The sequence below is a fragment of the Episyrphus balteatus genome, chromosome 2 (genome assembly GCF_945859705.1).
Source record: "Episyrphus balteatus chromosome 2, idEpiBalt1.1, whole genome shotgun sequence".
NCBI lineage: Eukaryota > Metazoa > Arthropoda > Insecta > Diptera > Syrphidae > Episyrphus > Episyrphus balteatus.
The window spans coordinates 130,452,744-130,464,877 of record NC_079135.1 but is presented as its reverse complement, the minus strand read 5'-3'; the positions used below and the strand labels follow the sequence as shown (position 1 = coordinate 130,464,877).

At 32.8% G+C, this 12,134-nt stretch overlaps 2 protein-coding genes across 2 annotated transcripts; both read right to left on the bottom strand.

The window, feature by feature from the left end:
• Positions 1-455: 455 nt before the first annotated feature.
• LOC129909231 (replication factor C subunit 3) lies at positions 456-1,755 on the bottom strand. The gene is made up of 2 exons (XM_055986281.1): positions 1,574-1,755; positions 456-1,512 (listed from the first exon to the last, which is right to left on the bottom strand). The coding sequence occupies exons 1-2, from the start codon at positions 1,631-1,633 to the stop codon at positions 502-504; spliced, it is 1,071 nt and encodes a 356-aa protein (XP_055842256.1). The 5' UTR covers positions 1,634-1,755; the 3' UTR covers positions 456-501.
• Positions 1,756-4,905: 3,150 nt separating this feature from the next.
• LOC129909226 (uncharacterized) lies at positions 4,906-11,497 on the bottom strand. Its single transcript, XM_055986269.1, has 3 exons — positions 11,234-11,497; positions 10,735-11,121; positions 4,906-6,248 (listed from the first exon to the last, which is right to left on the bottom strand). Exons 1-3 carry the CDS (start codon positions 11,348-11,350, stop codon positions 4,929-4,931), a joined length of 1,824 nt encoding a protein of 607 aa, XP_055842244.1. The 5' UTR covers positions 11,351-11,497; the 3' UTR covers positions 4,906-4,928.
• Positions 11,498-12,134: the final 637 nt, after the last annotated feature.

The following is a 12,134-nucleotide window of genomic DNA, read 5'->3' as shown; positions in this document are numbered from 1 at the left end:
TTCGGACATCTCCTTGTATTTTCAACTTTTTTTCACGTTATTTGTCAGGTATTCAACAGCTCTTCTCTCACTAAAATTTTGATGCCGAAAAAGAAACTAGTTTAGCGAAAATGTAAATTCCCTTCGGGTGAAACTTATGATAGCTTTTTAAATTCCGGGCGGAAAACATTCCATGTGAAACTCACAATAGGGCTGAATAAGATTTCGTGGCGTGAGCTTATAAAATCGACTAGATTTAGACTTAGATCTTGGGGATTAGGGGTCAACAGTCATTATTTGAAAACGGTTTTAGTAAGCATGGTTAATTAAATTGAGGAATGCGAAAGCAAAAATTAACGTGTCAAATGCGATTTTTTTCCACTCATGACCAGATTTCGGGGTCGTATACTCCCCAGTAGAGCGTTGCAAATTCCAAGGTCTTGGAAATTAAATTTTGAATAAATATTAAAAGCCAATTAATTTTTACAATTATTTAATGTTTTTTTATTGAATTCTTCTCTCTTAAAATTCATCCATCATCAAAGATTCCGAAATAAATCGTTTATAAATATTCATAAAATGCGCCACAAACGCTTCCAAATGGAAAATATGTTTCGAACCATTTTGCATACGATGTTCATACAGAGTTGCAAATTCCAATGTCTTGGCTTTAAGTGACATATCACAATTCTTAACCAAATTCTCAACCAATCCTTTGAAAATCATATCCGGTGGTACTCCTTGAGCCAATAACTCATACAATCGATCACGAATCTTTTCCAATTTAGCTGGAGTTTGTTCAAGAATAATTTGATTGGCTGTTTCTTTGAGAAAAACTTGCCAATCCAAATCGACAATTTCCTGATTTGCCGAAAATGGATACTGTTGGACTTTTGCTGCTTCCAACATCAGAATCGCTCGTCTGAGATTTCTCTCAGATTTCTCAGCTATACGCTGAGCTAATTCTGTTGGAAGATTGAGTCCTTCTTTCTTACAAGTACTCTGTAAGATTCCAACAATGGAATCTAGTGAAGGAGCCGAGACTCGAATTCCCAAACAACGACTACGAATTGCAGGAATCACTCGGGAAGTAGAATTAACCGATAGAATAATTCGACAAGTTGCTACGTATTTTTCCATAGTACGACGCAAAGCGTGTTGAGCATCTTTGGTTAATTCGTCAACTTCTGAAAGAACAATTACCTTGAATTCCCTTTGCCCATGTGGATCGATTTGATGAGTTTGAGCAACTTGTTTAATCAAATCTATTACCACCACACGATCATAAATGCCAGCATCTGAAGGATTTACCTCCAAATGATAGTTGCTACTGACTGTCATTACTTCGACTTTACGATTTGATGGAGTTGTAAAGGTCATAGTTTCATTGCGGAGCCGTTCGACGCCATTTCCATAGAGTTCACGCAATAGGCACATTATGCGTGTTTTTTTGCCAGCTCCCGATGGGCCATAGAACATGAGATGTGGAAAGTCGCCTTGTTGGCTGAGATTTCGTAAATGTTCAGCTTGATCCTAGGAGAAGAATAGAATTCAGTTAGATTTGGTCATGCATTTTGTGAGCTATAGCATTTACTTTGTGATAATCCAATTTGGATAGCTCTCGGGGACGGTGTTTATCTACCCATAAAGACATTATAACAATATATATATTTTTTAAACAATAAATAAATTTAAACAAAAACAAATAAAATTGTTTATTTCTTTTCAAACAATTTTGCCGGTACCGCGTTTTTTTATTTCAAAATTTGTAGTTGACAGCTGTCGTCAGTTTGATCAAGTTCAGGGAATTAGTTTTAAAATTTTAAGGAAGTGTTCAGAAAATGATATTGTTCATATTTTATTCATTTTGAATTCTTTGGAAGAATCGAAGAATATTTTGGAATAAATGAAGTGAATTGTGTTGCACTAATCAGCCTTAAGGCCTGGTACGCAGATCGAACTAAATTTTAGCCAAGCTAAAACTCCCATACAAGTTATCGATAATTTGAATGGGATACTTTTAGCTCGGCTAACATTTTTCGATAATTTGTATGGGAGCTAAAATTTATCTCGATCTACATACTAGGATTAATCGTGAATTTCACGTGAACAAGATTCCACCCGAAAAATTGAATTTCACTCTTCCATTATTGTGAGCCGAACAAGAAATTATTAAAATTTTAAATTCCCTTCGGCTGAAACTCACGATATATGATAGTTTTTAAGTTTCCGGGCGAACAAAAATATTCCGGGTGGAAAATATTCCACGTGAAACTCACTATAGGGCTGAACGTCTAATTCCTATCAACAAAAAAATCTAATTAAAATCTAATACTGAACAAAAAATCGATTTCAAATTGATTACTTTTTTTAATGGAATCCGACATAAAACAAGAACTGAACTGAACAATGGCCTTTTTTTGCAAAAAGTGGGAAATTTAGAAAAGTAATTTTTTTGTATTTATTTCTAGCGCCATTTGTTTTTGGAAAAAAACTACAAAAATTGTTTTTTAAACCAAGAAACTAAGCTTTCTGCATCATTACTTTATATTTTCTTATCGAAAATACTATCAAAAAATGCATTTGAAAATTTTCACTTTTTGCATAAAGTGGCCGTGGCCGTTATAGTTATGCGACGACCGATGGACAATAAAAACGAACAAACGCTGTTGGCCTTTTTACTTGCTCAATAGGGCAAGTATTGGTTTCGTGTAAAAAAAAAAATTCGAGGTTTTATACAAAACTAACATTACGATGATGGAGAAGCCCAAAAAAGTGGGTTTCGTCATGACGTCCGTCGGTCTGTGCGTCGGTGCGTCCGTGCGTCCATCTGTACAAGTAGCTACAGCCTAAACGAGTGGACGGATTTTCTTGAAATTTGGGATGGATGTTTTTTTCGTAATTTCCAAGGTTGGTTTTTTTTTGTTTTTTAATATCTCGCTTAGAACGTATACCTCCGATACAAAATTTTCGAGTTATTGCAATTTTATCGAAAACGGCTCTAACGATTTCGATTAAATTTAGCACACGTAATGCTGTATATAGTTCTAACATAACTGCGTTTTTAGTTTTTCTCAAAAAATACGGATAGTGGAAATATGGTCTTTATATTTTTTTAAATCGCGGATGTCGGCTCTTCCCGATAAAATTGCATACGTAATATTCAAAGTAATTGCAGTAAAACTGCGTTTTTAGTTTTTCTCAAAAAAGTCAAGTCAAATAAAAAAAAATTTTATTTAACTAACATTTGGCCTCCATGCCGGCTCTTCCCCTACATCAACCAAATTTCTTAAAAATGTATATAGAGGCAGCTCTAATAACCTACAAGTAAGCTAACATAAAAGTGCTTTGAACTGCAAGAGCAAGTACGTGCGGCCCCAGTCGTGCATTTTATTTGTCGTCGATGTTCAGTTGTGAAATTTTAGTGCACGAAAAAAGTTTAGAACCACATGTAAAAAAAATGATTAATAAAACTATTGAAAATTTTGTTGTTTTTTTTTCTTTTTTATTTCATTAACGGTTTATCGCAATTGAATAAAAAAACATTTTTTTTCCAAAATCAGCTTTTTGTATTTTTGAACGCGATGAAGTGAAAAATACTTGCTGTTTTTGGAAGAAATTAAACTTTTTTTGTTGCCGGAACAAAAATACACTTTTCTGAAGATTACACTGGTCAACAAAATTTAATTTTTTTTTTGGTGCCGAGACTAAGATATATTTTTCTATAGATATTTTGAAATTAACAAGATTTTTCCCAGATGAACCAAAATATACTTATCTAAAAAAAAAATCCTATCAGCTCCTATTTTGAAAATACTACCGTTAGAAAATGCCAAAAAACGTTTTTTTTACTACTTCGGACCTTATTCTTTTATTTAAGGAAAATTGTTTGAAAATATTTAGTTAAAAGAAATATTTTCCTTTCAAGACCCGTTTAAATCTTTTCGATATCTTTTTTATTGCCTGAGATATCTTCAGTTGTTTGGTACATATATTATTATCTACCATAGAAATTATAACGCCACTATCTCTTTTACGATGTATGGAAACAGTTCTTTAAGAAACCGTCACAAAACATGTTCAAATTAATTTTATTTTATTTTATAAAAAAATAAGGTCCGAAATAGTAAAAAAATCGTTTTTTTGCATTTTCTAACAGTAATATCTCAAAAACGGGATCTTATTAATTTGTTCTGACTTTGGGTTCGAGTTCAGCACCCCAAAAACCTTCAGAAAAGTATATTTTCGTTTCCGCAACAGAACCCTTGTAAACCAGTGTAATATTATGGAAGAGACCGTTATTTTTGTTCCTATAAAAATTAAGTAAAAAATCTCTTGTGTCAACAATGAATACATACCAACTTTAAAATGAATCGACTCATCCGTTTTGGATTTAGCTCCTTATACATACAGCCAGACAAACTTGCGGGATAATAAATTAAATGAAACGAAAAATCCATCGGATACCAAAATGGATCTGTCCTTTTCCTCTGCACTTTTGAGACAGGTTGACAATAACTCAATTCTTGTTACGTTTATTTCCAAATAAGACATTTTTGTTATGATTCATAAATTCTTTATTTCATTGCCTTTTCTTCGTTCGACTTTATCCATTCGAATAATGACTTGAAGCACAATATTTAAATTAATAATAAGAAAAAAAAAAACGAAAATAATAATAATAATAAATGTAAAACCCTTGCCAATGGCATATAACATAAATAAACGTATACGATTTTCGACATCGTAACTCATTATAATAAATCTTATTGTTTTAAAAAAATTAACACACTACATCTTCAAATTCATTGAATAATTCATAAAGTCATATGCGGGGACAGAGCAAGCACTGTCATAAGATTAACATAATTATTTTTTTTCTAAATAAAATAATGAAACAATATTCAATAACAGTATGCGCCGGTGATGAAGGAAAAGTAGAAAAAAATTCATCCTACACTTTTGGGTTGTGAGATAAAAAATCTTTTAACATCTCCATCTGTGATATGGCTAGATTCGTGAGCCTCCATTATTGTCTGATCTGATTCAAATAATGAACCACAATACTGACAAAATAAGGCACTTTTTGTCAAGACAAACGGATGAGAATCTTCTATTGCTGTTGGATTAGATTCGTTACTCGAAGCGATTGAAAGTAAGCTCTCAATCGGTAGTTGTTTTTGTTCTTGTTCAAGTTGTTGGTCATCTTTGGACTCATCTTTTTTAAACGCTTGACTCTGACAACAAATTTCATCTTTATCATTGCCATTAACTTCCTTATCAACTTTTCTATTCTTCCTTCGATGAGAAAAGCGTATGTGCTTTTCTAAAATACTTCCATTGTTAAAATGCTTATCACATAATCGGCATATGTTTTCGGCCGAGTTCTTCTTCTGCTCTTCAAATTCAGCAGAAGAATGATCACGAATCATATGACTATTCCAGGCAAGAAAGCTCGGAAGAATAACTGAACACAGCTTGCAAGTAAAGCTTAATTTTTGTACTATCTGTTTGACCACAGAAGAGGCACGAGGGGCAGGTTGAGTGGGCATTTTGAATGTTGGCTTGGAAGCAGCCTTTTTGTTTGCTTTAAGCGCAGCTTTTTTCTCCTCTTCCTTTTTTTGTCGTCTTTTATCTCGTCGGGCTTGCAATTGTTGTTGTTTTCGCAAAATAGCTTTGTTTTTTGTCTTTTCACTTTGACTTTGTTGCTTGCTTCTAGCCACAATTGTTTTGGGTTCAGATTTATGAAGTTTAACAACCAATGTCTTTTGGACCTCAGTTTTAGTCGTGTGATGGTTATTTGAGGTTTTTATCATTTTGACGCGTACTGATTTATTTGAACCATTAATCTCGTCTAGTGGTCGTTTGAGATTTTTAGTACTTTTTGTTTGTTGTTTGGGCAGGTTGATGATGGGGGAGGTAATTTTGTTATTATTCACAGTTAGGGCATTTTTTAATTTCTTTCGATCGTGAGTTGTAATGTGTTTTCTGTGAGGCCAAAATCTGTCATAAATCTTACCGCATTCTTTGCATTCGAAAAATGTCCACAGATGAGCAACTGTTATTCGCCGAGTCAGTAGTGAATCACCTTCTTGCGTATCAAAACGGAAGTCATCTCCGTTATATTGTGGGTGAGTTTGTCGAATGTGATACACTACTTCATATTCGATACCTGAGTGGTACGGACAGAGTGGACATTGTTTGCATTCGAAAATTCTTCCCCTGGGGATGGTATCTTCTTGTTCAATACTCATTTTCTTTGTGGTTTTCTGAAATATTTGAGAAATTATAGTTAAATTCAAGCTTTTTTTAAAGGGGTGAGGAATGATAAAAGATTTGGAAAGGTAACAGATACACTTCGCGTCACTTGAATAGAAACAACAATTTTTCTTTAGAAAATACCGATTGGCGCTTCGGTGAGGTAACTTAGTAGATTTTTGGTTTTGCATTTTCAAAGAGGAACTTTTAATAAACAATGTTGTAAAAACAAAAAACCCAAAACAGAAACCGTATGGCTACTAGTTGCGTTTTTTCGCATTACTTTACAAAAAACAGTGTTTATTTTGCGTCACTTGAATAGAAACAAGCTCTTAAATTAGATAAAAATGATGAAAAATCATGGACAACACTAATTTTAGTAAAGCAGTCTTAAACTTTGACATTATTTGCACATTATAACCAATTATGGGCTACGAGCTACCATTAGGCATCACAGAAAATGCATAAATAGCAGCTAGCATTGGAAATGCAAAAGATATTGAAAAAATTGCCAAATTTGTATGAGAATATTTTTGGAAAATCGTAAACTAGTGATTGAATAAAAAAATAAGACAGGTGAGACCCAAATCAAGAGCAGAGAAAAAAATAATTTAAAAACTAGCAGCAATTTCCTTCACCTTGCCGCTAAAATCGGTCAAAAACGTGGTGTTAGTGCGATGGTAATGTGTTGGTTTGTTCCATCATGGAAGTTATAAAAGGTGCACAACATTTAAAAAGCCTCAAAATGCAAAATAACAACATTTTAAGTTCTACTAAGATTACAAAAAAGTTAACTATTTTATAGTTGCTTTCGAACTGAAAAGAAGTGAGGTAAAGAGTGGTTTTTTAAATCAAAACATACCAACTCAGATGGGCAATAAAATGTGTTATAGTAATACGCTTTGTTTTTATGATGTGCAATAGGAAAATTGAAGCTTCACGCTTCGAAAAAAGATGCAAACTTTTACAAAGAAATAATGGAAGAAGCTCTTGGGAAGTTTAGGAACGTGGAAAAACAACCCTCTTAGAGATAGCACAAGGAGAGTTCCAGAAAAAAAACAACGCAATAGAAACAAAATAGATGCATTCCGGATGAAAACGAAAGTTTATTTCACTTATTCAAACCTTAAATTGTAGAAAATGTCATTTTGTTAATTTGTAAGAAGTTACCAAACACTATAGTCACTTTCTCCAATTAGGTATACGATTGTGTACAGTACAAGTGCATTTTCAATGTTTAATTCTATTTATGCATTTTCTGTGATGCCTAATGGTAGCTCGTAGCCCATAATTGGTTATAATGTGCAAATAATGTCAAAGTTTAAGACTGCTTTACTAAAATTAGTGTTGTCCATGATTTTTCATCATTTTTATCTAATTTAAGAGCTTGTTTCTATTCAAGTGACGCAAAAAAAACACTGTTTTTTGTGAAGTAATGCAAAAAAACGCAACTAGTAGCCATACGGTTTCTGTTTTGGGTTTTTTGTTTTTACAACATTGTTTATTAAAAGTTCTTCTTTGAAAATGCAAAACCAAAAATCTACTAAGTTACCTCACCGAATCGCCAATCGGTATTTTCTAAAGAAAAATTGTTGTTTCTATTCAAGTGACGCGAAGTGTATTTACAAAACAAAATTACTGATTTTCAAAATTAAACAGAAATATAAATGATCAAGTTGTTCTCTTAGCAAAATTTGGTGGTTATAAACGTTATACATATGGCTAATATCAATGGTATTGAGGGTATCATTGAGTAGAAGGAGAATTCGATGGTCATATTTATTTTTTCCACGTTCAAAAAACACTAATCTCAAATCCAAATTTCCCATCATCTCTGACCCCATTCAAAACACTGCCCAGCAAAACCTATTTTCAATACTAAACTTGTCTCTAAATCATAATCAATTTTTATTTCACGTTGGACCCCGACACAGTTCCTGTCTCTTGTAATACCATACCATCAAACACATCTATTAAATGTTCGCAAATCAGTAAAAATCTTTTAAAATAATATTAAATCTATTGCATTTTGATTCTGGACTCCTAAAACATTAGTTAAGGAATTCTATTCTACAAAAAAAACTCTTTGTCTAGAATTTTTTCTTTATAAAACACAATAGAATTATCCTCAACTACCAACTGACATTTTCTGCAATTCTCAAACATTCCCACATGATATTTTTGCTTTAACAGAAACTTGGTTAAACCCAAGTTTTTTGGACACTCAATTTTTATTGTCAAGAGTTCTTAGTTTACAAAGTTACCTTGATAGCAGGGTGTTGCATGTTTTTGTTTAATTTGATTCAGACCGGTACACCTGACTACCTGTACGAAAAGATTATTTTTCTGCAGTTGCGTAGAAGCAACGTCCTTATTTTACCAACTCATATGTACGTTGTTTCTAAATGACAATTTTTTGTGTACGCCGCCGTGGGTCTGTGGAACTCCCTACCTGCCGACTTGAGGAGAATCAACAAACAACTGCGCTCTGTTTAAAAAAATCTATTGAAAATTATTTCGAAACTTTTTAAGTTCTACATAAATCCTTATGTGACAGTTTACGCAGAGGAAAAAGTGGGGAATAAGAGTTTATGTTGAACATAAATTATTTAAGTTTCGATTCAGCAATTGGTACGTAACAAATTTTATTTATTCTTCTATCTCATTCCCTGTTAAATTCTCAATTGATTTAATTACACAAACAAAGTTCAACAACCTTTTATGCCAAACTTTCCTTGGCTTTATATTTAGTACTTGACTTGGCTTGATCCAACAGCAACATGTTACTTATGGGTGATTTCAATCTATCACATATCGAATAAATTCTATCCGTAGATAAATATGAAACTTACCAAAAAAACTTCGTTGAACTCTACGATAAAATCAACTTGATCAAATTAGCTACACTGACTTATAGCAAATAAGCTGTATTAATTGAATTCTCTATTTTAATCGGCACTATTAGTAGTCTTGTTCTAGAGTCTAGAATTGGAATCACTAATATAAATAATTATCATCCCAACTTCTGAAATTGGAAATGAAGTTGAATGTATGTATAATACACAAGGGTGGGTCAACAAAATCGAGTATCTTTTTTTTTTGCTTTTATAGCCCGAAAAATCGATTGCTAGAACTTCTAGAACATACTCACCAAATATGAGCTGTAAATATTAAGGGGAAGATCCTTCATTTTTACATCAATCTCATATTAAACAAGTCATTTTTTTATCAATCGACTTTTTAGAAAATTTTTTTTACATATTCTTATAGCAAATTTAAGAGATATTGGAGGCGAAGCTTGAGAAAATCATAAAGAATTCGTTTTTTATTCTTATATGTATTTATAATAAATTGAAAAATTATAGTAATCAAACGGGTAGGACATATTCTTGTTGGAAACAGATTGCCCCACAAAAGGTGTTGTAAACTATTTTCATTAATCTAACTATTTGAAAGATATCCGAGCTCAAAGTTAAAACAATTTATACGAATATTTTTTACTTTTTTAAAATTTTCTAATTCATTATCAGATGTATTCTTCTTCTAGGAAGGTCCTTGATATTAAATCGATTGCTTTAAGCGTTTCATGATAATCGAATACAAATGCACATTGGTCATAAAAAACTATTTAAATAAGTGAGCATTCGTTTTTGCATACGAATATCTTCAAAACGGTTAAAGCAATCGATTTAATACCGGAAGAGATTGAAGATTTATATGTTGATTACATTACTTGTATCTTCTAGAAAGTATTTTTCTAAGTGCATATACAAAACTAGTGAGCTTTTTGACTGTTGACCAAGTCATGTTGAATAAAATTATAAATAAAGGCCTTTTCAAAGCCAAAACAAATTGGCCGAAAATTACATTACACAAGACGATTCCTACAGAATGTGTAAAGAAGCGGAAAACATCGCCGCTAGTTCACCAAAAAACATGCTGGGCCCTACCAATAATAAAATTTAAAACTCTACATATTTCACCATACCAAAAACCAATTTAAAACTCAGTTTTAAGGCTAACGCTCGGTTAAATTTTAAAGTTACGAAACTCAACTATAAAATTCAACAGAGTTTCAGCCTTTAAACTGACTATTAAATTGGTTATTGGTATCGTGAAATATGTAGAATTAAGTTAAATATTATGTCGTTTTCTATTGACTTTTGAGATTTTTGTGTAAAAATCTCAGATTTTCCACTGCAAATAGGATATGAAATCTAGTTTTGCAATTGTGTACGAAATCTGTGCGTATACTCTGTTACACAGAGGAATGGATTATATCTTCAAATACCCTGTCCCCATTCGGACTATATTTGTTTTGTGTAGTTTAAAGTAACCAGAAAGATTAAATACAAAGTGACATAGTTTGTTAATGTTAAATGTGTTGCCTTGGATTTGTTACCGAGTACAATCCGATTAGTCTCTCATCTCTCGGCAATTGTTCACAGAAACCTAACGAACCATCACATAATTTTATGTTAAATACAATTTTCTTACCTTATTTGCAGATTTTTTCTTAACGCCTCCACTTAATTGTTTTTGTGATTGAGATTGACCACCAGCACCACCGCTAACAGTACGTCGTGCAGTTTCAACGATAATTGTATCTTCCTCGTCGTCACTTGGAATAATCACACACTCTTCTTGGACTTCGTCAACTTCTGCTTCATCCGAATCAGATGAATCAATTTGTATAATTTCAGTTTTTCTTTCTTTCGACAAAAGATGATTTCTCTTTGATTTTTCTAAACTTTTATACAAAATTTCGTCGTCATCAACAACGACAAGTTCTTCCTCTTCGTCTCCGCCAATTTTATGAAAGCCCAGCAGCGTTTCTTCGCAATCCCAACAAATGTTCTCAGAAACTTCGCCGCTTTCTGAGATCTGTAAAAGAAAAATATTCAAATTTGAAAAAAAATATGAAAACTAGATGGAAAAATATATAATTCATAAAAAATGCATTGGAATTTAGGTCGTCGGTGGTTGGTCATCGTACCCGAACAGATATGGTGCGTGGAGTAGTAATGGATTTTTTAATAAGGCTGTCAACAGCTGCTGGGGGATACTTCAAATTAAATCTACCACGACAAATGCGACAAAATGAATTTTTCATTTTTCGATTAGTAGTAGAGTAGATTTGATTGGTAACTTTTTTTTATTGTTAATTTAATAAAATTTTAATTTGCAATTTGATTTGGGTATGGGAATAATAAAAAGCGGCAGTGTTTTGATTCAAATGCTTGCATTATTCGGCGGGCGACTGAAAAGTGACAGATGACAGAGAGAAACAGATCGGCGGCATTTGGAAAAAAAGCGGGGCTTTTTGGACTGTTTGATTTGAAAAAAAGTGTAAGCTCGCCCTTGTAATCCAGGGATGTGCAAAATAATATTTAAGGTTACGTGTCTACCTAATTTTATAACATTGACCTACTATATATGGACTGCTAGTCGTTTGACTTTTCCATACAAAAATTGAAAAAAAATGATTCCACATCTTTCTAGCTCTACTAGCGGTATAACCTTAGACGGCGAAAAGAGGAAACTTTTAGTGAATGACATCTGTCGTTAAAAGGTAGTGCTTTCTCTGTTTTTCTATATTTGTTCCTTTCGCACTTGGTCAAAAATGTTGCACTTATTCTCCGCTTTTTTTTAGGGCGCTAGTATCGCGAAGAAAAAAGTGGAACCAACCTGAATATGCTTCTAGCAGTCCATATATATTAAGTCAATGTTTTATAATTCCACCAAATAGCCTGTTTTCCTTAGAGGATATAATATATGGAGTGCTTGTGCTGTTAGTTCCGTGAAGCTTTTATAGAGGGCTCTAGTTTCTTTAAGTTTTTCGATGAGTGCATGCCTCCATTTTATTTTCATTTGATGGCTGGTATTTACATACTTTG

Excerpts from the sequence above, each read along its gene's own strand:
- LOC129909226 (XM_055986269.1), bottom strand. The coding sequence starts at position 11,350 with ATGAAAAATTCATTTTGTCGCATTTGTCGTGGTAGATTTAATTTGAAG. Across the intron at positions 11,122-11,233 it reads CACGCACCATATCTGTTCGG|ATCTCAGAAAGCGGCGAAGT; the intron begins GTACGATGACCA and ends TTTCTTTTACAG. Across the intron at positions 6,249-10,734 it reads AGAAAAAATCTGCAAATAAG|AAAACCACAAAGAAAATGAG; the intron begins GTAAGAAAATTG and ends CAAATATTTCAG.
- LOC129909231 (XM_055986281.1), bottom strand. The coding sequence starts at position 1,633 with ATGTCTTTATGGGTAGATAAACACCGTCCCCGAGAGCTATCCAAATTG. Across the intron at positions 1,513-1,573 it reads CCAAATTGGATTATCACAAA|GATCAAGCTGAACATTTACG; the intron begins GTAAATGCTATA and ends TTCTTCTCCTAG.